This window comes from Erpetoichthys calabaricus, chromosome 17 (assembly GCF_900747795.2).
Source record: "Erpetoichthys calabaricus chromosome 17, fErpCal1.3, whole genome shotgun sequence".
NCBI lineage: Eukaryota > Metazoa > Chordata > Cladistia > Polypteriformes > Polypteridae > Erpetoichthys > Erpetoichthys calabaricus.
The window spans coordinates 24,581,857-24,606,866 of NC_041410.2; the positions used below are offsets into that span (position 1 = coordinate 24,581,857).

Genomic DNA, 25,010 nt, shown 5'->3' on the forward strand with positions numbered 1-25,010 from the left:
TTCACACTTCTACCCTCAGGCAGGAGGTATAGAAGTATGAAATGCAGGACTTCCAGGCTAAAGAACTCTTTCTTTCCCAAGGCCATTAGACTCCTAAATAACTGACTGGAGTTTATAACCATGGCTCACCTCATTCTATCTACCTCACACAACTGTCCATCACACACCTACCTGCACATTACACTTTAATTCAGATATAATATGAATTTTTTTTTAAACCGAAATGGAGAAAAGCATTATGAAAATTATCCATGGCTCTAATTAATACTGTCATTGCTGCCACCGGAAGTGCTTTGACTTGGCTGAGTTGCCTCACTGGCATCACTGGGACCTGGCACCGATATAAAATTCATACCAGATAAAGGTTGAGTAGATTTACTAAACACTTTGTCATAATCTTTGTTATGTTATGTTATGTTACTTGGAAAAGCTCTCTGAGACGTTCCTGAATTTGAAAAGCCCCACACTTCTACTTGATGGGTTTTATAGAACACTTTGCAATGAGAGTCACCATTAAAGGTAATATTTTTTTTAATCTTCTAACCTCACCTGTTTCAATAAAGAGTCCAATAAACCAACAGGGGCACCGTCAGGTGGCGGTCAGGACCATAGACAGGATTGCTGCGCTCACTCTTTTCCACGTGTCGGTCTACCATAACATGAAAATCTTTGGGATGTTGAAGGAAACACGGACCAAACTCCACACATACAGTGTTTGAGCTGGGCATCAAACAGGGGTCCCTACCAGTGTGAGACAGCAGGGACAACCACTGTGCCACCATATCACATGTGCATTGCTTTTTTGATAGGCTGCTGTGTGTGAGGCACGATACACTCCTGAAAAGCTCTTTATGATATTGCTCTATCTTATATATAAACGTCTACATGTGGAAGTGTGTGTCTGTCTGATCTGTCCGGCCCGGAAATGAGAGGTGGAGTCGGGGTAAGGGCTCCACCTCCGAGGAAACAGAAAACTCGCATAGCCGCTAATAACACAAGTGACGCCAGCACGTCAGCAAAAAGAAACCTCGCAGAAGAAAGACAAAGTCGCTTAGCCGCTAATATCGGCAAAACAGTATCCCTTTTACTTTTTACTTTTCCTCCCGCCGCTAATACACAAGCGATACGAGCACATCGGTAAAACAAATCCTCCGAGGAGAGAGATGCCCAGAGTAGTTCCTTTCAATTGCCTGACATCTCTACATTTCTTTTTTTTTTCTGACGATTTCAATAGTTTGTAGGACCCTGGGCTTATTGCAGCACGGGCTTACACAGCTAGTATTTGATAAACATACAAGAAAAGCCATGAATTATAGAAGACGCTGATCAAATCTGTGCCACAGAAAATAATCAGCCTGAACTATTTTAAAACAAGATTAAAGGAGCTGATCTGCTAGATGATGCCCTGTGATTAAAAAAAATGATGAAAATTTGATTGATTGCACATAAAGATGGGTTGGTATTGTGTGTGGTACATAGCAATTACCAGATGCTTGCTTTAGATCAGCATATCGATAAACTGATCGATCAAATGTCTCCGAAAATGTATTCACAATATGTGCATTCATTTATAGCCAACAAAAGATTTTAAATCTGAGCCAAAAATTAAATCTTATCGAGGGTTTATAGTATGATATGAAGCCATGCAAAAATATGACAAAAAGAGTACAGTAAACATCTAAAATCTGGAGAATAGTGTAGTAAGAAAAGAAAACGCTGAAATACTTAAAAAGAGTTGGGGAATTTCCCTGTGTAATGTCCGACGGACAATATGAAAAAAATACGGTTAAAAGAATCAAAATATGAGGCATTCAATCAAACATGTTGGGTACATTCGTTTATCCATATTACTAACCAAGAATGGTAAACCGGATGGCATGGACGCAGGTACACGGCGATGGGACCATGAGACATACTGCGCAGGCGCGTAAAGCGCGCATCTCATAAACCGCAAGCGAAGTCGTATCCACCGCGAACGAAGGAGTCACGGCCCAAAAACGAAAGAGCTCAACTGACGTGAATGAGAAATGAAGCAACAACGCGCCCATAGCTAACGACTAATGACACAGCCACACAAAAAAGAGGATTCTGCGCTGCAGCCCAGATTCAAACGGAAGAGGCTACGGAGGCCCCACAGGTCCACAAAGATAGTACGGAAGGCGCGGGAAAGTATGAAAGGCAAAGGCGCCTACATAGCATAGTGAAACCCGACATAGTACGGAAGGCACAGGCGTCACCACCATATTGTGAGTGGCACTATTGTGGAGTGAAGGTGCAGGCGTCACCGCCATATTGTGAGTGGCACTACTGCAGAGTGAAGTTAGGAATAATGTGCTGCTTGGGATTGTACAAACCGCTGAACGCTTTACACCAAATTCAAACACAATACAGCTCAACGATACAAACACGAGCCCACCTGGATAAGATCAATGAACGCAGGTGCCTACAACGCGCATCTGAAACTGCGGAAGCAAAGCAGGCACGGGTTCAAAACGAACGAGCTCGACTGACAGATATACAAACACGAGCCCGCCTGGATAAAATCAATAAACGCAGGCGCCTACAACGCGCGTCTGAAATGCCACGGGCAAAGCAGGCACGGCTCCAAAATGAATGAGCTCGACTAATGTATTTCAGGATACCCAACGCCAGGGGTAGGCGAGCAAAGCGAGCAGGGGGCAGAGCCCCCTTGTATAGCAGAAAAATGGCGGCAGGAAATGGTTGTGACTGGAAATGACATTACGGAAGTGACATCATCGGGGATGGTTGGACGTGACGTCGTTATGGTGGAGCCGGAAGTGATGTCATCGATGGATTGGATTATGAGACTGTGGCCATTTTGAGAACCCGGAAGTAAGGTCAGTGAATTATTGTTTTTCTTTTTTGTTTCTATAGATGGAGAGAGAGAGGCATTAGTACCTATAATCAACCCTTTATAATGAGAAATATCACTCACCTTAGGACTTGTTGGCTGCTTCCTATTAGTGAGCATGTGTGACACTAGGCAATCATAGATAGTATTTTCCATTAAAAGTGACGGCCCAAGTCAATGCTCTTTATTACTTCTCTTTGAAGCTCAGATCCTACTTACTACTCCATTTACGTTTAGCTGCTAGCTTTGATTTCATTCCTGTCAGTTATGTTTTAAATCTGGGATTCGGCTAATTTGTCATTCTCTTGTTTATCAGACAGTTCCAGAAGTCATCCTTCGTTCTATTCGATGTTATGATTCTTTACATTGGCATACTTTTGTATGCTTGCTTGTACCTTTTAATATTAATGGTTATCTGCGGTGGGCTGGTGCCCGGCCCGTGGTTTGTTTCCTGCCTTGCACCCTGTGTTGTCTGGAATTGGCTCCAGCAGACCCCCGTGACCCTGTAGTTTGGATATAGCGGGTTGGATAATGGATGGATGGATGGATGGATATTAATGGTTATGTCCCATTATGTTTTTTTAAGGTGCTAAATCTGATGTTGCATTTCTTTATCTTAGAAATTGTTATCAAGTATCGGAAATTACTTTGCAGAGTTTTCATCACCATTTTGTGCCGTTGTCATCATGATGTAACAACAGTTGCTATGCTATGCAGTCCTAGAAGCTACACGGTTGACAAATCAACGGCTACTACAAGAACCAGAACTGTCAAAGAGTGTGCAGGTATCAAAAGAAGATGTGTGTGTGTTAGTTGTGCTATTAAGAGTTCCTGGTTCCTAAATTTTGCTTATTTTCTCTAACTATGGATCATGGGTTTAGACATTGACATTTGATGGAGCTTCTCTCTGGTTTCAGCTTTCTGCTTGTTTACATTTCCTCTGCTGGTCATCCATCCCTTTAAAAACTTAGTAGACTATCTTGTGCAAGATTATCCCAGCACCACATGCCTAGAAAAACAGTAGGCACTGGTAAGCAGGGCTATGATCACCTAGCCGTGGTGCTTGGTACTTTTCTTTTACTTTTTGAGGGATTTCATGAAGTGTTATGAGCAACGCATATCTTTTATTTTTTTTTCTTTTGCTTCAAGAATTCAATTCTAGCTTTAAGGCCCATTTTATAATTCATGCTCAGAATGCACACGCACATGAATCATGGCTGCCATGCGTTCCCAGCGTTCTTTTGACAGATACTCTGAGCATGTCTTCAGAAATTAACACAGCGCAGTTCCAACAAAAACGTGAGTGGTGTGTGTGTGTGTGCAAGTTTTGGTACGTGACGTCAACATCGTTGTTTACTATCAATATGTGATGGCAGCCTTGCAGCTCCAAGAGGATCAAAGTGTGTGCTTTGATGTTTGATTAAAGGATCGATGAAGTGAAGCAAATCATCAGACTTGCAAATGCCTTCATGGTGCTTTTCTTCATCCATTTCTCGCACAGGCAATACAAGCGTTACATATCCTCCATAATAATGACGTGATACATTTAAATGTCTCAGATACCATCGGTATCGCTGTTGCCGTCTTTTTTTTTTTTTTGCACCTTTGCAACAGCAGCAGAATGCAAAGATTTTTTATATCTAACATCTTTGTCCCTCAACTGACAAGACAACAAAACTGGACGTCGTTTCCTCATCATGATGATGTCTCACAGTGCCACCCGGTGGAATCTTCCAGATTTACTTAAAGTACAGATAATACACTGCTTCAATAGTAGCAACGTCCTCAAGCGCACGCGTCTCATAGTGTTAAGTAAATCCATGACCTTATCGTTCTCCAGAAGGTTTCCTGAAACAGCTGAATAATTATATTGTTATGCTGTGATGCCCTTTTGAGATATTAGGGTTACTATGGTAATCTACCCAGAATGCTCTAAGAACGTAACATCACCAGGGCAACTGTATAAAGGTCGGTGTGTGCATTTTTAAACCATACGAGACAGAATAAACTTAGTGTTGCTGTGTGATTCTTTTGATTGTTATTTTTTTCCCATTTTCTAGTCCTAAGAACTACAATTTTTGATTAGCTTTTTGAATTTGGTAAACAATTACAGCGGTACCTCGGTATACATCCTTAATCCGTTCCAGATCCTTTGACTTATACCAAACAGGACATATACCAAACAAATATTTCCCATAAGAAATAAAGGGAAAATGATGCATCCGTTCCCATGAAAAAAAATCCTATTGTTATTGGCATATTATACATTGATGGGGTTGTATAAAATAATTTAAACACTGCTTAATACTAAAATACATAAATACAAAAGCAATTAGATGAAATTAATGAAAATTTAACCTCACTTTACTTTTTAATACCGTCTTTGTTTTTCACAATCGTACAACCCCAATTCCAATGAAGTTGGGACGTTGTGTAAAACGTAAATAAAAACAGAATACAATGATTTGCAAATCCTTTTCAACCTATATTCAATTGAATACACTACGAAGACAAGATATTGAATGTTCAAACTGATAAACTTTATTGTTGTTTTGCAAATCTTCACTCATTTTGAATTTGATGCCAGCAACACGTTTCAAGAAAGCTGGGACGGGGCAGTAAATGACTGGGAAAGTTGAGGAATGTTCATAAAACACCTGTTTTGAACATTCCACAGGTGAACAGGTTAATTGGAAACAGGTGTTTGTCATGATTGGGTATAAAAGGAGCATCCCCAAAAGGTTCAGTCGTTCACAAGCAAGGATGGGGTGAGGGTCACCACTTTGTGAACAACTGCGTGGGCAAATAGTCCAGCAGTTTAAGAACAACGTTTCTCAACGTACAATTGCAAGGAATCTAGGGATTTCATCGTCTACTGTCCATAATATCATCAAAAGATTCAGAGAATCTGGAGAAATCTCTGCACGTAAGCGGCAAGGCCGAATACCAACACTGGATGCCCGTGACCTTCGATCCCTTAGATGGCACTGCATTAAAAACCGACATCATTCTGTAAAGGATATTACTACATGGGCTCAGGAATACTTCAGAAAACCATTGTCAGTTAACAGTTCGTCGCTACATCTACAAGTGCAAGTTAAAACCCTACCATGCAAAGCGAAAGCCATATATCAACAACACCAGGAAACGCTGACGGCTTCTCTGGGCCCAAGTTCATCTGAGATGGACTGATGCAAAGTGGAAAAGTGTGCTGTGGTCTGACGAGTCCACATTTCAAATTGTTTTTGGAAATCATGGACGTTGTGTCCTCCGGGCCAAAGAGGAAAAGGACCATCCGGATTGTTATCAGCGCAAAGTTCAAAAGCCAGCATCTGTGATGGTATGGGGGTGTGTTAGTGCCCATGGCCTGGGTAACATGCACATCTGTGAAGGCACCATTAATGCTGAAAGGTACATACAGGTTTAGGAGCAACATATGCTGCCGTCCAAGTGACGTCTTTTTCAGGGACGTCCCTGCTTATTTCAGCAGGACAATGAGAAGCCACATACTGCATGTGTTACAACAGCGTGGCTTCGTAGTAAAAGTGTGCGGGAACATAGCGGGTTGGATAATGGATGGATGTCCCTACTTTACACAAGATTTTGTTAAGGTTATTAAGTTTACAGCTTCTCAGTTAACCTTATTTTGTAAAAGTTACATACTGTGACTAGCAAACATTTAGAAGGAAATGAACAATTTGGATTGTAAAGTAAATTTCAGTGTTAATGAGCCCATAAGATGGCTGTAGGCTTTTGCGAAGAGAAAATAAAGGTAAAATAAAATCTACATTGTAATTACTGTTATTTGTAAAGAAAAATATTGTAATAATGTTTTATACATTAAAATACAAAAACTATACTCTTGTGCTTTTTGTGCTTTTTTCCACTTTTATGACTTCTGTTTGAAAAGGTAAGAATATTGAGTTATGCTTACTCAAAAAAATTATGGCAATCGATTGCGTAAACCTTTTTAAGTTTATTCCAATTAAAATCTTGTGTAACTTATACATAAACCATTTGAGTAGGGTTAAATTATGAACACTAGTTGTTTCAACTTAAAAAAGTAATAATTTTGTAAAAGAAAATGTTAATTAATCCAAAAAATTCGTATCACATTTTTATTTTCACTCAACTCAAAAAGCAATGTTAAATTTGCATTAATAGCATTGTAGGATTTACTTAAAAGTAGTGTTAGTTGAAAGAACTTAAAAAGGTGAATGCAATTGATTGCCATACTTTTTTTAAGTTTATCCAACAAGTTATTTTTTTCAGTGTAGACTGGCCTGCCTGCAGTCCAGACCTGTCTCCCATTGAAAATGTGTGGTGCATTATGAAGCACAAAATACGACAACGGAGACCCCGGACTGCTGAGCAACTGAAGTTGTACATCAAGCAAGAATGGGAAAGAATTCCACCTACACAGCTTCAACAATTAGTGTCCTCAGTTCCCAAACGCTTATTGAGTGTTGTTAAAAGGAAAGGTGATATAACACAGTGGTAAACATGCCCATGTCCCAGCTTTTTTGGAACGTGTTCAAAAGTTCAGATTCAAAATGAGTGAAGATTTGCAAAACAGCAATAAAGTTTATCAGTTTGAACATTCAATATCTTGTCTTTGTAGTGTATTCAATTCAATATAGGTTGAAAAGGATTTGCAAATCATTATATTCTGTTTTCATTTACGTTTTACACAACGTCCCAACTTCATTGGAATTGGGGTTGTAGATACCGTTGTTCTCGGCATACGGTATGCAGCAGCCATGTCCCAGATACGCATGCCACCTTCATACTTTTCAACAATCAATTCAAATTTACACGAAAAAAAAACAAAATCACGTGAAAATTCACATAGAGTTATAGCGCGGGTTGTTTACTGAATACTAGCAACTGGCGTACTGACGCTCGTGGGCAGTCGTGGCTTTGTCTCGAGAGAGGTAAACAAGGGTAGAAATGACGGTGTTCTAGCATGCGAGTCGTATTCCAAACAAAGGTCGTATACCAAGCAAAATTTTCCGAGTCCAAACAGGACGTATACCAAGTTGGACTTATTCCAATGCGGTCGTATACTGAGGTACCACTGTAATTTGATTTTTTTTGGTACACTGTATTAATCCCTGAGGGGAAATTGTATTTTCATGTAGTGTCAGCCATTGTACAGCGACCCTGGAGCAAATTTTCAGCTTAAGAGACTTGTTCAAGGTTGCTAATAATCTTTGTTTCTGTTAGTGACTATGCCTCTTCTCCTGATCCTTTTTATTAAAGTTCTTACTGCTTCTATCTGAGTCAGCACATTGACGATGAGTATGGCTACATAGTGAACACCCATAGAACACTTTACCTTTTAAGCTGACACAAAAAGCATTGTACTAAAAAGAGGGCCCACCAATTGAGAAAGCTCTAGTTTGAGAATATCTCCTGACTCGCTGTATGTTTGGTAAGTTTTAACTCTAAGAAAACATTTTTTTTCTGAGCCTTATTGTTTTTTCTCTGTGTCTCAACTTTACGTAGATTTACTGCAAGTCTCACCTCTGTTTTTGTAATTAATTTTATCATTGTGATTTTTGTATTACTATGACATTGTCCTGGTAATGGCCATTGACGTTTTATGTACCCATCACTCTGCTCCTCAGAAGTCACGTCATATGTCACCATTGTCTTTTTTAGTGTTGTTCATTGATATTCGCCAATGCGTTTTACGCAGCAAATACACTGTATTCATTGCTGACAAAGTCTAGAGAAGCTTTTTTCTTCCAGTGCCCCATAATGCATTGTGAGGCCAATGTGACATCACAGAGCTGTAGCAGCCAATGTTGAACGGGACTGCCTCCCCAAGAATATAACACTGATCCTAGTAGTAAGCTAAAAATTAGTATTAAACTTGTAGATACAGTACATTAAAATACAAAATGCACATGCAGAATCAAACTGAAAATGTGTCTCTGTATTCATGACTTAAGGGTAACGTCTTTTTGTATGGATTTGTATGTGACTTGTGTCTAATACGTGTGCCCACCCCATTAATAGTATTACCCAGAGTGCTGTACAGTTGGTGCCCACAGAAAGGAGTGAAGGACCCACTTGCTTTCATGTGGCACTTATTTGGTAGCAATGGAAGTGAACAAGCAAAAGCATCAAGGGGAAAAAAAGAAACTGTGGAAAAACAACAAAAGCGCCTTGAGCATGGGAAAGGCGCTATATAAATAAAACATATCATTATTATTCAACTGTACTATTTCTATCAACTCTGGTTCGAGACTTTCAGAATTCATGCTTCCTGGCTGTAAGAAATCTTACTCTTCCTATATTTAACTCTACTAATTGGATCTCAGGGACGTGCAGTGGTTTACATATTGGATTCTGACAACACTCTGTTCAGTTATCGGTTTCAACCTTAGCACGTTTCTCTCAGTCCTCCTTCCTTGCCTTTGTGGCCTGCCATTCTCCATCACAGTGTGAAGCAGATCAAAGGATGGATTTGCTGCTGATACTCTGGCTGGTTTATAAAATTAGCAAACATGGAAGATGATGCCCCCTGTAATACGACGCACAAGTCCGACCCAGACTCCTTTACACATGGAGAATTCCAATGTGAACTTGGGAGAATCATTCAGCTGAAGCTGGCAGTTCTTTGCTGCTTAGGAAAAAGGCAGCAAAAACGCATGGCTGCTCGAAACTGCTTGCAAGAAAAATGTTGAAGACCGCCTAGACGAAAGACCAATTCAATTTGTGGCCAGTAGGAGGTGCTACTGAGCCCCAAACCCCAGACACAGTCCTGGGTCAATAAAAGGCTTTTTATTTGTGCAAACAATGTACCTTATACAGGCTTCCTTTTCCAGCTGCCCAGCAGTAGTAGGGCGTTGTACCATCTTATCCATTATGGATGTAGTGAGAAATTAAGCAAAATGAAACCTTTTATTGGCTAACTGGAAAGATTACAATATGCAAGCTTTCGAGGCAACTCAGGCCCCTTCTTCAGGCAAGATGTAATTACAAACAGAGCATTTCCTTTTCCGGTTCTTTACGTTCTACTTCACTCCTCCTAGTCGAGTCTTGCCTATAGTCTCTCTGCCAACTCCGACTCCTCAGGCCAAGTAGAGGGTCTTTTTTTAAGCCCGGCCTAAGCGTACTTCCAGTGCTCAATCTATTATCCCCAGGAAGTACTTCTGGGTCAGTCAGGACCACAACAGTCCTTGTCTTGTCAATATCCAATACCTCCTCCAGACAACCACCACAGAACCCTACAGGGCATCCCCATGGGACCACAACTCCTTTACTGCCCTGCGGGTGACAATACTGGGGCTCACCAGAAGGAATGCTGCCACCCAGAATATGGGGAATACACTCTGCCCACTGTCCTGTCTTCGCTCCCAAGCCCTTCCAATATGTCCGGTGTAGCTGTTGCTGCCGCGTCCTTTGGTAACCATGTCCTGACGTGGAAGGGGACTATCACAGCTCCCTTGCTGACTTTCCTTTATCAAGAACTTCTGCAATAGGCAAGGGAGCTGGGGACACCAATACGTCCCTCACAGTTATACTGTCATTTGTATTGAATCACATACACATCAGAACTTCTGGAAAGACAACACCTTTGCTTTTATTTGTATATTGTCTTATTTTTGGATTTTTCCCTAAATGTGTCTACTGTATTCTATGTTGAGTCGCGCATTGCTGGCAGCCCATGACAGTTGGCTTGTCCTAATTGTAATGGGTGTTTTGTCGTTCAAAGTTAAAGACTCAAGCAAAGACACTTCCACTTTGTGGCTAATAAGTGCAGTATGAATATAAATCTGTATAGTTCTGCCTCACGTCAGCACAGCTAAAGCGCCATGAGGCAATAAGTTGTGAGCTGTGCTAAATGAAATGCATTTGAATTTGAATTTGAAACCCCTTGGGATGTTTGGGGGCTGGTGAGTCACAAGACACTTTGTAGCAGAAAGGAATTAATTTGGTTTTATATTGGGTATTCATTGACTGGCATCATTCTCCAGCTTGGAAACAGAAAGCTGATGAACAGACACACAAACAAGTGACGTGCCAAGGGTGTGTAATCATGAATTCTGAGAGCTAATCGGTCATCACGCTTTAGAAATCCAATTTTTCCTTGAAGAAGAACAATGAGATTTGCATTGATTTTCTAGCGTGTCGACACAAACCTCCAGCTCCAGCTCCAACTCCTATACTGCTTATCTTCGCTGATTATCTAAAATTTCTGGGATTCATTTTTCAAGCATCTATTCTCCATCCACCCGTCCATTTTCACAACATGCAAATTCCAATATGCGGTCGTGAGGAGCGAGTGGGTCTAAAAGCACATTCAGTCACACCAAGCCAATTTAGTGTCACCAGTCAACCTCATTTGTTGTGTTCGGGATGTGAGAGGAAACCACAATCCAGGGAGAACACCCATGTGGACACAAAGAGGCTGGGCAAATACTATATAGGTTTGTGACCAATTTGGATACCCGACTTTATTTATTTATTTATTTATTTATTTATTTATTTATTTATTTATTTATTCAATCAATCAATTAATAAAGCACTTTAAAAACAACATCTGGGCTGATCAAAGTGCTGTACAATAAAATCCAACATATAAGACACACAATAACCAAAGAGATAAAAGAAGCAAAAACACACTAAAGCTGAAGAAATTCATTAAAAAAAAATACACAGATAGTCAACTAAGGACCCAGTCAACATCTCACACTGGGTCAAAGGCCAGGGAGTAAAAGTGTGCCCCCTGCTCGCATTGCTCGCCAACCCTCTGTACTGCGCTACTCGCCAGCCACTTCACGTCTCTGCCACTCGCATTTTTGGATTTCACTTTCACCAAACAACAAATCTTTTAATTCTTGTGGATACGCCTCTTCATTGGGAAGAAACAGTACTTTTCCCTGATGGCAACATGAATTAGACGATCTACAAGACTCCGACTTTAAGTTTAAATCCAAACAATATATTCAATCTCTTTTTGCTGTTCCGTTATTTCACCGAGTAATAATTTCCAATTGTTTGAGCTAATACGATCTTTACTATTATTTTTTTGAAACTTTCCAAATTTAGTACTTTCATTATTTCCAACCTGCGCTGCATGTGTATCGCGCCAACGTGTTTAAACCTATTTATGACGTTCTACTTTGTCATCTACTCTTTGTATTTTATTTCCAGCCCTGGGCATGGTTAAATCTCTTGGCACAAAGTCTTGTGGGACTTGAAAGTATTTCTCTGAAAAAGTCACATCTCATTCCAGGATTTTTTTATATAATAGAGAGATTTAAAGACAGCAACTGAAGGAGCCTGCCTAACGTGCAATGGCAAATTGTTCCAGAGTTTTGGAGCTGCAACTGAAAAAGCCCGATCACCTCTAAGTTTGCATCGTGTCTTAGGGACAAGTAAAAGCATCTGGTCTGCTGACCTGAGAGAATAAGACGGGACATATGGGTGCAGCAGTTCTGACAGATAAAATGGGGCACACCATTAAAGGATTTAAAAACAAATACAAGAATGTTAAAATGGATTCGAAAATGAACTGGGAGCCAGTGAAGGGAAGCCAAAATTGGGGTAATATGCTCTTACTTGCTTGTACCAGTTAAAAATCAAGCAGCGGCATTTTGCACCAGCTGTAGGTGAGCAATGGAAGCCTGGCTAATTCCAAAAAGAAGCGCATTGCAGTAATCTAGACGAGAAGTTATAAAAGCATGTATCACTGTTTCAAGGTTGCGTTTAGACAAAACAGGCTTGATGTTTGACAGCCGCCTCAACTGGAAAAAGCAAGATTTTACCACTGCGTTCACATGGCTATCAAGTTTTACAGTAGAATCCATTTTCACACCTAAATTTGTGAACATGGATTTCTCATATTGAGCCACAGTGGAAAGGTCGATGCCGGGGGTCCCGCTTGGTGCCATTGTGTCTAAACAACATTACTTCTGTCTTGTTCTCATTAAAATTTAGAAATTTTAATGCCAACTCCTGGTGGCAATAGGGCTGGACAGAGCATGGAATTTTTTTTTTGCAAATGGGGCTACGCTGTCTGAAGCTTGGATCCCATTCCTCCTTTTTTGGTTAAGGCTGATCTGCTTTTCCTCCTCCCTTTTATTACCAGTATTATTAACACATCTCTTTCTACTGGATTGGTTCCTTCCAGCCTTGAGATGGCTGTTGTTACACTTTAAGGTACCTGAACTTGACCCTGAGGACCTTAAAAGCTATTATCCTATTTCCAACCTTCTGTTTCTTAGTAAAATCTTAGAACATGCTGTCGTGCGTCATTTGAAAGGCCATCTTGTCTTCAATAATCTGTTTGAGGAATTGCAGTTTGATTTCAGGGCCAACCACAGTACAGAGACTGCATTTGCCAAGGTGACCAATGATTTCCTGGTTTGCGGCAGGTCTTTTAACACTTAACATCTCTTTAGACCTTACTGCTCCTTTTGATACAGTGCATCATGACATTCTTTTGTTTAGACTCAAGCAAGAATTAAACATTACTGCAAATGTTCTTGCTTGGTTCAAATCATACCATCATAACATTAATTTGTTGCCATTAGTGGGTTTAGGTCTGACCCTTCTCATTTGTTTCATGGTGGGTGTCCTCCAGAGATCAGTTCTTGGTCCCCTGCTCATTATTATTTATTTGCTCCCTCTTAGTGCCATTATTAGATGGCATGGTCTGCAGTCTCACTATTACTCAGATGACATGGAGGTTTATTTCCACACAGGACATTCCACACAGATACAAAACACTGAGATGAAATAGTGAAAGAACTGAGGCTTTAATTATTTCATCTTCAGGTACTTCAAGGAAAATTGACAATTCTTCACTAGAAATTAGATCTCTATCTGCACAGGTTAAAAAAATCTTGGTGTTATTTTATATCCCACACATTCCTTTAAACCACATACTAATAATATGACATACCAGGGCAGCCTTTTTACCATCTTAAGCAAATTTCAAGGTTGCGTCCTTTTCTTTAATGATGAGACCCATATCCGTGCTTTTGTCACCTTGTGACTTGACTATTGCAAGGCCGTGCTGTGTAGAATCCCGGTGTGGAGCTTAAACAGACTATAGTATGTCCAAAATTCAGCAGCAAGGATTGTTACACATTTAAAAACGTGGGAGCATATTAGTCCTACACTTCAAAAATTACATTGGTTACCTGTCCTGTTTCACATCTAATATAATCTTCACCTGCAAGTTTTTAAGGCCTTTCATGATCTGGTTCCATCCCATTAAATATAAAATTATTCTTCTCACCTTTAAAGCCCTTCATGGGTTAGCCCCTCACTATCTGTCTGAGCTGCTGCTTCCTTACACTCCTGCCCGTGCATTAAGATCATTGGACACTAACTTACTCACTGTACCTAAATACAGGTTAGTAACTATGGGTGGCAGATCTTTCAGTGTGATAGCCCCTAAAATTTGGAATGCTCTTCCTCTCAGCCTTCGCAAGGAAAAATCTTTTATTCATTTAAAACTCCTATTATTACATCCCAAGATTACATCTTGCCTGAAGAAGGGGCCTGAGTTGCCTTGAAAGCTTGCATATTGTAATCTTTTTAGTTAGCCAGTAAAAGGTGTCATTTTGCTTGGCTTTTCTCTACATTCATAATGGCTAACACAGTACAACACCCTAGTACTACAAACTCCTATTAAAAACACATCTTTTCAATGAGTATTAATCATTTTCTTGTATGTGATTTCCACTGTCTTGTTAATGTGTTTATTGAATTGTAAATTGTCCTTGAGTGTATGAAAGGTGCTACATTAATAAAACATCATTATTATTATTATTATTACTATTATCTGTTTTCCTTATTGAACCCTTATGTCCCCTGATGCTCACTTTGCACTTCCAATTCTATACAGTTAACCATTTGACTGTGCAGTTCTTCAATATTCTGTGCAGCTCTAATGCAGTACAGGTCTCAAGTGCGCAGTGGACCCAAAGGAGCCTGTCAGGGGGCACAAACTGAGGCGACAAGGGAATTGGAATGCACCTCCAGAAAAAGAACCTGACTACTCTTGACCAGTGCTCTTTTTGAATGGAGGAGGCTTTCACTAATGGCTGCCAGATCACGTTAGAAATCAGAAAGCAGATGAAAAGTCAATTTAGTGTGGCTAAATGTTTGAGAGAGATTATTAGAGACTGGGTGAGGAGAGACAGGATGCTTTTATCACAACTTCATACAAATTCAGCGCTAAACTGGCTCAATCTGAGTGAATGCGTCATGTGTCGAACTGACATGCTATTCACAGTTTGCTCTTCTTTGTGACCAGTGCAAATGAGGGAGATTTTTGTTTCAATATTTCACTGTAATCATTTTAAACAGTATGTTGCAAAGTATTATTCATACCTCTTCTAAAACTCACTGGCTGCTTAGATGTGCATCTCCATGGAGAAAGCATCCTCATGACAGCATGGTGCATTTAAACAATTTTAGTGCAGCGATGTCGGAAATACAAAAGAAAAATGACATCTTTTTACCACGGTTAGTCTAAATCTTGCCAATACCCCCAGAAAATGAAAAGGCAAACAAATTTATTTTAAAAAGTCTGCAGGAGTTGCAGAAACATAGAACAGATACCTGACAAGAAAAGAAAAAGGAGAAAATGCTTTTTGTGTCCAAATTTAGCACACCTTATAGAGTTCATCAAGCAGTAGTGCTCAGTGGGAGGCAGCGTCTGCGATGGGCTGAGACTACGGAAAATCATTCAGCACTCACTTAAAAGACAGGACAGATATACTTTAGTCACTGAGACAACTCTACACCAAAAATGGCATTGCATTGTTAAAAAAAATATAAGAAATCACTGGATATCTCATAGAACATACAATTTCCAAAAACGTCCAAATTAAACACAGTACTAAACTAATGAATTTGCATTGCATCATGGAGTAATGATTAGCACTGCCACCTTACTGAGCTTAATTGCTACTTTGATTCGCAAAGGCATTTCTTTATTATGAAATATACAGTACATGTTTGATTTAAGTTGCAAAGATTTCACATCAGACACTTGTAGTTGAACTGGATGGTCACTTAAAATTGGTCCAATGTGGGTGACTCTGAGTGTCCTGTGATGGACTGGCACAACTTGCTGGATGAGAAAGTACAATTCTTATAACCCTGACTAGAATAGATAGATAGATAGATAGATAGATAGATAGATAGATAGATAGATAGATAGATAGATAGATAGATAGATAGATAGATAGATAGATAGATAGATAGATAGATAGATAGATAGATAGATAGATAGATAGATAACAAAAGGCACTATATTATACAGATAGATAGATAGATAGATAGATAGATAGATAGATAGATAGATAGATAGATAGATAGATAGATAGATAGATAGATAGATAGATAGATAGATAGATAGATAACAAAAGGCACTATATTATACAGATAGATAGATAGATAGATAGATAGATAGATAGATAGATAGATAGATAGATAGATAGATAGATAGATAGATAGATAGATAGATAGATAGATAGATAGATAGATAGATAGATAGATAGATAGATAGATAGATAGATAGTGTGGCAGATTGCCGGGGTTATTACCTGACCGGGATGCCTAAAAGGACTAGAAGGTGGTAGGAATAGCTTCCGGGCCACGAGGGGGCAACCGCCCTGGAGCAGGAGAGGACCACGGGAGAAGAACAAAGAGCTTCTGGCCTGTTGGGACCCATGGCCACCGCCAGGGGGCGCCGTAAGCCTCATAGGACTTGGAAATAGTTACTTCTGCCACACTTGGCAAGATGGTGGAGGAACCTGCCAGGGACGCCCGGAGTGCTTCCGGTTCAAAGGGCAGCACTTCTGCCACACCAGGAAGCACTGCCGGATGGACGTCATCAGACACTTGGAGCACATCCGGGCAGGGATAAAAGGCGCCGCCTACCGACAGTCGGGGAGCCAGAGTCGGGAGTGGGAGCAGGACGAAGCTCCCAGGAGGAGAATAGAGGCGGTCAAAGACTGAGACAGAGAGATATTTGGGATGATTATTGCTTTGTGCATTGTGTGTAGTGTTGGGAATGTCTTTATTAATGTTTAATAAACGTGTGAAATTGATAAAGAAGTGGTTTCCAACTGGTGGTGTCCGGGCAAGTCTCACAATAGATAGATAGATAATTAAAGGCACTATATTAAATAGATAGATAGATAGATAGATAGATAGATAGATAGATAGATAGATAGATAGATAGATAGATAGATAGATAGATAGTTTACTTTTTCAAGCAGCAACATAGAACACAAAATGTTATAAAAACTATTACAAAATATATAAATGTGTGTATGTTTGTGTGTGTGTGAGAAAGAGTAAGCTTCTAGGAACACACTGCTTACTTCCTATTCACCCATTTAATCCAATTCAGAATACAGGGAACATGTCCTGGACTGGGTGACAGACCGCTGCAGGGTCAGCTCACATACCAACGCTCACCCCAAGAACAGTTAAAAATGTTGTCACACACATGTGATTAGGAGACAGCTAAAGGGCCTGGGGAACTATAATACTACACCAGACCAGGGGGTGGCAGACTGTGCTGACTGTCTCTCTCAGTTTCTTGCAGACCATTCCTGGGAAATCTCACCAGGTTCCGGCACTGGCACCTCTGATGACGTCACTTCTGGTTCCGGCCTAGATGACACCATTTCCTTCCCCAGCCCATAAAACTGCCATCTTACCTCCAAATATTCAGTTCTGTTTTGAACTCAGTCTTGTGAACATCTCTGTTCAAATATTTCAAAACTTTTGCAGCAGGGAAATAATATACAGGTAGCTGCCCCAAACCTTTATGATGTCTGGTGACTCATTCTTATCACAATGTCAATCAAACACAATAATGTCTTTGGGATTTTGGAGGAACACTACAGTTCCCAGAAAAAAAACCCTGCAGACCTGGTGAGAACATGCAAAACTGAAATTAAAAATGATCAGGTATTAAATTGAAATACAGGATGCAAGATCTATGACACAGCAACACTAGCTACAGTGCCTCTGTGCTACAGTAAATGTTGTTTTGTTTTATATTTTAACAAGATTTATTTATGGAATAATCCACTCATCTTCTTAACAAGAAATGTGTTGTCAACAAAATAAACTGAACTGAAATTGAATAAAGCATAACAAGAAGGCAGAGCAGTATAGTCGGCAGGACATTGAACTTTATGCCCAAAGGTTTCCTGTTCAGGCCCAAACTCCAATATATTGTGCGTGCCTGATAAAAGGCTAATAATAAATAAAAATCAAACAGGAAGTACTGTTTAGACTTAATAAAAGAACTGTCAAAAATACTAATTATGACTATATATCTATATAAGCAAAATATAAATATAATGCAAAGCTGACTCACTCACTCATCAACAAAAACAGTATTTTCCGTTTAGTTATAAAGCTGAAATTTGGCAAGATGGCACATCTAGGGCTGTAGGTATCTAATAAAAAAGTACATTTTTAACATTTAGGGGTTTCCACTCCACACAGTAGAAAAACTAAATACCCCAATATCTCAAAAAACACTTTGACTGATTTAATTAAAACATGATGACAGTACAGAAAAAAATAAAACTAACTGACACGTTTTTTATTTGTCGATATTTGCTGTAGTGAGTGGGGTATTTTTCGGTATCGCATCCTTTTTTTTTGCCTCAGCTGTGATCATGTGGAGAAACGGGGCATTCAATTCATGCAAATGAATGCTGCGAGCAGAAGAGCGCCACTATAGAAGCTGAGGGTGTAATCGCACAGAGAAACGGAGCTGGTGGAGAAGGTCATCGATTGACATTGATCATCAAATGAGTTTGGCTTATAAGATCAGTCACAAGGTGCATCATTTGAAAGTAGAAGAAAATAAAGCCTTCCTTGCGCTATTATCCGTTACTTTGAATAATGTGTGACTTGTATCATGTCTGGGACCATTAGAGGCTTCCCCTTTTAAATTCCTGCTTACTTACTTCATTGATGCGTTTCATTCGTCGTTCTTCCAGGTCCATTTTGGCCCGTAGGAAGCTGGCATGTTCACTTTCATCGCCAGGCATCTCAAAGTACACATCCACTCCATCTGTTGGCCGGGTAGTTGGCGTAACTGTAAACCAAAAATAATGAAAACATCTGTTTGTTACTATGAATGAAATACTGGCTGCTAATAAATAAAAATAGACAACTCAATTACAATTAAGCAACAGGCAGTCAGTTTAAGTGACCATTTAAATATAAATATTAAACAGTTTAGGATAACACTGGCATTCTGTGGTGGAGATTAGCCAGTACTGCTGAGATTTGCACTGGTGGTGTAATGGTGGTGCTGCTGCCTCGTAATAAGGAGTTCATGGGTTTGCATCCTGGGTCCTCCCTGCATGGGCAAGTGAAGTGAGCAGGGGGCACAGCCCCCTAGTACAGTAAATAGTAAAATATCTGTGTGACCACAAAGCAATGAGCAGGTCATGGACTTTGGAAGATGGACCAGCCTCCCATCTACATCAGCAGCGAGTCTGCAGAGTGACTCAATTTTTTGGAGCCACCATCACTGATGACCTGAAGGGGACATTACCCGTCGCCACTTTTGTTAAGAAGGCTTATCAACGCCTTTTGTTCCTTAGATGTCTAATGAATTCCCTGACATCTCCATCATGTGCTCACACATTGGAGTCCAGCCCCACTGGTTGCTTAACATCCTACTATGGCACCTTCTCACCTCTGGATTAAAGCACTACAGAGGTGGTAAAGTTGGTACAGAATAGAACCGGCACACATACCCCTTTTCTTCAGGACATACATAACACATGCCACGATAAAAAGACTAGCGGTGTTATTAAAAACCTCAGCCATCTTGCATGGTCACTTTCACCCTCACTGATTCTGGTAAACAGCACAGGACCGTCTGCACCCACGTCACTAGATTCAAGGTGAGTTTTCATCTTCAGATCATAAGGCTCTTCAACATCTGTTTGTAGTGACAACTGCATGAGCATATCTGATGCGTGTCTCTTATGTCTATCACCTGATGTTGTATTCACTGTAGGTTTTCTATTATATTGTCATCACCACTCAGTGTGAGACAAGCAGATATGAATCTCATTGTTAATAAAAGACGTCTCCTCACTCCCCCTCCTGTGTGTATCAAATAAGATGGCTAAAGAAGATACAATAAAAAAGAACTGTGTGTTTATTTGTTTCTTAAACAGTTGACATTTAAAACATATTTGTCTGGAACTGTAGTGATGACATTTCATATACAGTTAAAAGTGAGGTAAATCGATGAGATTTTTAACTCACTTATAGCCTTAATAAAAAAATCACTTTTTGATGAAAATATAGGTGGCACAGTGGTTAGTGTTGGTGCCTTACGACTACAACACCCTGGGTTCAAAACTTAGTTTATTTACACATTAGGTTTTTCTCCAAGAAACACAGTAATCTCCCAACTTAGAGACATGCTGGTAAGGACGACTGGTGCCTGTAAATTGGCTCTTTATGCGTGAAGGAGTGTAAGTGTGTACATAAACTTTCTGTGTGGTTAGTTCAGTGTTCTCTGTTATAGGACAGCAGCTACAGTACAGTGGACCCTTGACTTACGAACTCAATTCGTTCACGAGGGCTGGTTGTAACTCAACTTGGTTGTAAGTCAAGACTATTTTTCCCATAAGAAATAATGGAAATGCCCTTAATGTGTTCCGAACCACCCACAGCAACACTTACTTAACTTTTTTAATAGAAAAGGGTTGTATAATGTGCATAATTTACCAAAAACACCAATAATTTTTCAAATGTACTAACCAAAAAGTTATAAAAAGTGCCTAGCCTACCAGAAACAACAATTTCATACTGTCCTCGCCATTTAAGTTGACATCTTTGGCTTGCAGGAAGGAAGGAGGAGGAGAATGAAATGGAAGGTGGTTATTGTTTGGAAGGAGCTTCCTTATACAAATCTTTTCTTTGTAAAATTGTCGAGATGGTGGATTTCGACATGCTGTACATATTAGTGAGATCGGTCACACGAACGCCACTCTCATATTTCCACACAATTTCCTTCTTCGTTTTGATTGTGATCGCTTTCTTTACCTTCGTTACCTTCACTTCCTTCCTTAGCAATTATCTAAATAAATTATATAAATCACTGCACTGACCAAAATTACGTCCACAAACACATGTATCTGGGCTCCGACTGATGCTTACAAACGCTCTCGGCTGTTTGTTTATAATCGCACAAGCGGATACACGTGACCGCATTCGGGTTGTAACGCAAGATTTTGTTCGTAATTCAGAACAAAAATTTTGGTCATAAAGCAAGTTGTTCACATGTCAGGCTGGTCGTATATCAAGGGTCGACTGTATATCCACAGTTTCTTTCTGCATTTTGTTTAGTGCTTGCAGGGATAGAGACCCTCTGTGCAGAATCCTGGACTGGACTGGTTAAGAAGATAGAAAGATAGATGGAATATCACTTAATGATTTTCAAACAATACATATAAAAATGGCTTGGGGTTTCAATGTGGTGTATGACAGGAGTCATAATGAAACCAAATTTGTAAAAGGATACATTTTCCTTTTTTGGAAAATCCCACTTCTCACACCGTAACAGATATTATTTCCTGAGGCAGGCAGATCTCTTCCAATCAAAGTTCTCACTTGACATCTGCCATACCTCATGTGTAATTTTTTGGTGTATTAAATCACTGAACAAAATAAAAAATTGCAAAGTGTGAATGATATGTAGATGAAAATTTTAGAACTCACGAAATATTCATAATTTGGGACTGAATTATGTTTAAATATATGAAAGGCTAAACTGAAATTGCTGGAATTGCTTGATGTGGTTAAGATTAAACAATTTGTCTTTGTTTTGGAACTCTTGTTTGAATTGGATAAGGTTTAAGAAGTGATTGTTTGCTTTCTTATTTAACAAAAGGTACAATGAAAACTCCTTTTGAACTCATGTGATTATTGACTGAGCATTTAAACTTTTATTTGGAATAAGGATAACAAGGAGGCACGAGTCACCTCTCAAAGGATGGACATACTGTTAACTATTACACAAAAAAAATATTTTAAAAATATGATATAATCTTCTTTTCCATCTGCTGCTGTGAGTCTGTCTCTGCTGTAATTAAGGAAATTAGCCACCTGGGAGGAAGATCATCTTAAATTACAAGAGTTCAGGTGATATATTTTATACAGTACTTCTGCCTATGCTTCTCCTTATGTATTAGAGAAGAAATTAACAGTTTGCCTTCACTGCTAATCTGTCTGTGGGGTTTCTCACCACTTGAATTAAGAGCTCATTATTAATTCCAGGTTAGTAGAAGTGAGAAATGATGTCCTCAATAATATCTGTGCATAGTGTAGTCTTGGCTGAAACACCAGTATATGTGTAAGGGAGAATCTCAGGGGCTGAAGCCCTTATTACCTAGTGGGCAAGGTATGAATGACGGTCCTCGAGTCTGGTAGGCAGAAACAGGAACACACAACTGAAGGCGCTATATATACTACAGTTCACAGTATGTGCTCACGCATAGCAAAGAACAAAAGGTTTAGGGTCAGAGTGAAAAGCATAACATCCATCCATCCATCCATCCATCCATCCATTTAACCTGCAATATCCTAACTACAAGGTCACGGGGGTCTGCTGGAGCCAATCCCAGCCAACACAGGGTGCAAGGCAGAAAACAAACCCCGGGCAGGGCACCAGCCCACAACAGGGCACGCACACACACACCCACGGGACAATTTAGAATCGCCAATGCACCTAACCTGCATATCTTTGGACTGTGGGAGGAAACCGGAATACCCGGAGGAAACCCACACAGACACGGGGAGAACATGCAAACTCCACACAGGGAGGACCCGGGAAACAAACCCTGGTCTCCTAACTGCGAGGCAGCAGCGCTACCCACTGTGCCACCGTGCTGCTCAAAAGCATAACATTTATAATCAAATTCCATTTGGCGTAGTCAGCAGCATTTGCACTGTGGATGGGTGGAGTGTAGTGGTGTGTGCCGCACAAAAGGTAGGCACTGAGTGAGAAAGAACCCTGCTGACGTCACCATTAAGTGCTCTGGTTGTAGTGTTCTGAGGTAGTTCCAGTGCCCAAGAATGTATGAGTTCACCTATAAGCTTATGTTGTAAAGTGTTATGATCTCTGATTTTGGAAAATTTATACAAATTATATCAGAGTTTTGGTTAATTGGATATCTATTATAAGGGGTTGACACACAGAGATCTGAGGGTTTTTAGTTTGTTTTTTGCACCTTAACAAAGTTTAAAATTTTTGTACATATTACCGTAAAACCATTTTGTCTTTTCTCTAGGGTGACACCCTTTTGTGGATCCTGTTGACATGAGGTGTCCTCTGATCACTGGAGGCATATCCACAGAGGTTGTGGCCCTGATTTCCTTAGGTCACAGGTTTAGAGGTTAGCTCAGATGGCCATGTTCTATCTAAGTTTGATAGATAAAGTATGAAATCGCTGACCCAAAGACTTTCTTTTTGATTGTTTCTTTGCTAACAAATCCTTTCATTTATTTTCTGGATTTGATTTTTGGATTTGGATTTTGGGTCTTACAAAAGATCTGTTTGATTCCCAGGTTTTGACTTTTGCTTCATTGTATAGTTTTGATTTTGGTTAAAAGATCATTTTAACCTCTTGTTAATAAAATTGACACAAATCTTGCTTCACATTTGTTTAATTCCTGGTCCACTCTCATTTACAATAATATCCCCAGTCTTCAAGACAGTACTTAAATGAGCTGCTTCTGAGGGACTTTGGAGTCTGAACATTATGGGTTCATGGCTGGCGGGCAGCAGTTACCATAGTGCAAATGTCCAAACTGGGACGGAGAGTGGTGTGACTCCACGACAAAACAGTGAATGATTACATAAACTGTAATTTGGTACCGTGTTACAGTAGCCACCAAGAAGCAAGGTCTAGATAATCAATAACATAGCACTACTGTTTCACTTTAATACCACTTAGAAATAATCTTTGAAAAAGGATTCCTTGTGGGTTAAAGTCCTGACCACAGTCACTGTTTCTGTTTCTGTGGTGGGTTTTGCTCCAGGTGCTTGCTCAAAATGATCTGGTGGGTAGGTTAATAAATAAAAGTGAGTGTGTGCTTGTGTTATGGGTGGGCCCTGTGTTGGATTGGTTTGTTCCTTCCTTTTACCCCAAACTGTGACTTATGTTTACATTTTCTGAAAAAATTCTGCAGTATCTGAAATGTTACTTGGACACCACTGCTATGCTTTGCTGGATTTACTGTACTTCACTTTACCTGGATCTTCTGGAGCCAATGTGGTTGGAGCTGGTGGTGCCCGAGTGGTCTCAGAGGGGCGGTCATAGAAGGGGTCCAGGTAGTCAGATGCTTCATAAGTTGCAGAATCAATAGTGTAGTCATAGTCATCGCGCATCTCTTCATCCACTTTTTCATCTTCTTCCTGGACCTGTGCTTCAGCATACTTGATAGGGTCTTGGGTAGGCACAGACCTTTCACTATAGTTAGATAAAACAAAAAGGGAGATGGACAGGATTAACAAATGATTCATTTCAGAGTAGGTGAAAGGAGTAAAAATGTAGTAACAAAAGCCCAGTGTGACCAGATTACACCCCATAGTTCTGAACACAGAGCAAAATAACACATCTTCTGAAATCTGTGAAATACCAGAATTAGTAACAGATTCAAAATTCACTGTTAGCCCTCTTGCTGATCACCAACTTCCTGAAATTCAAATGTGACTTTCGTTTACCCTCAAACCAATGAGCGTGACGTGTTTTTACCTCAATGCCTGCTGCCTTGGGCTCATGGTGGCTGTAGGGGCGCCAGTCTCACTCATCTCTTCATCGTCATCCTCCACCCGGCTGCTGGTTGTTCTGGCTGGACAGCACACGTATTCGACACCTCGGAATCGGTCAGCCCCACAGGGGAGCAGCATTCCATAACTATGCAGATCAAGAGTCTCTTCTCCACAAGCCTGCAGACAAAATGGGTCAACATTTAAAAGCTGACACAGGTAAAATATGATAATAGGCCAGAACTAGACATATTCCTCATGATTCTAAGAACATTACCATCTAGGACTATTCTGTGTTAGTGAACAAGACAAAGGATTAAGGAAATATCT

General features: G+C 40.0%; 1 protein-coding gene across 2 annotated transcripts in view; it reads right to left on the bottom strand.

Moving 5' to 3' along the window:
- aplp1 (amyloid beta (A4) precursor-like protein 1) overlaps nucleotides 1–25,010 on the bottom strand; it is a 240,709-nt gene that overhangs the window by 56,369 nt on the left and 159,330 nt on the right. For both annotated transcript variants that reach the window (XM_028823632.2, XM_028823631.2), the window contains exons 5-7: nucleotides 24,667–24,860; nucleotides 24,164–24,381; nucleotides 18,847–18,977 (exon numbers count right to left, since the gene is read on the bottom strand). In XM_028823632.2, the coding sequence (XP_028679465.1) occupies nucleotides 18,847–18,977; nucleotides 24,164–24,381; nucleotides 24,667–24,860 (543 nt within the window). The remainder of the gene's footprint in view (nucleotides 1–18,846; nucleotides 18,978–24,163; nucleotides 24,382–24,666; nucleotides 24,861–25,010) is intronic.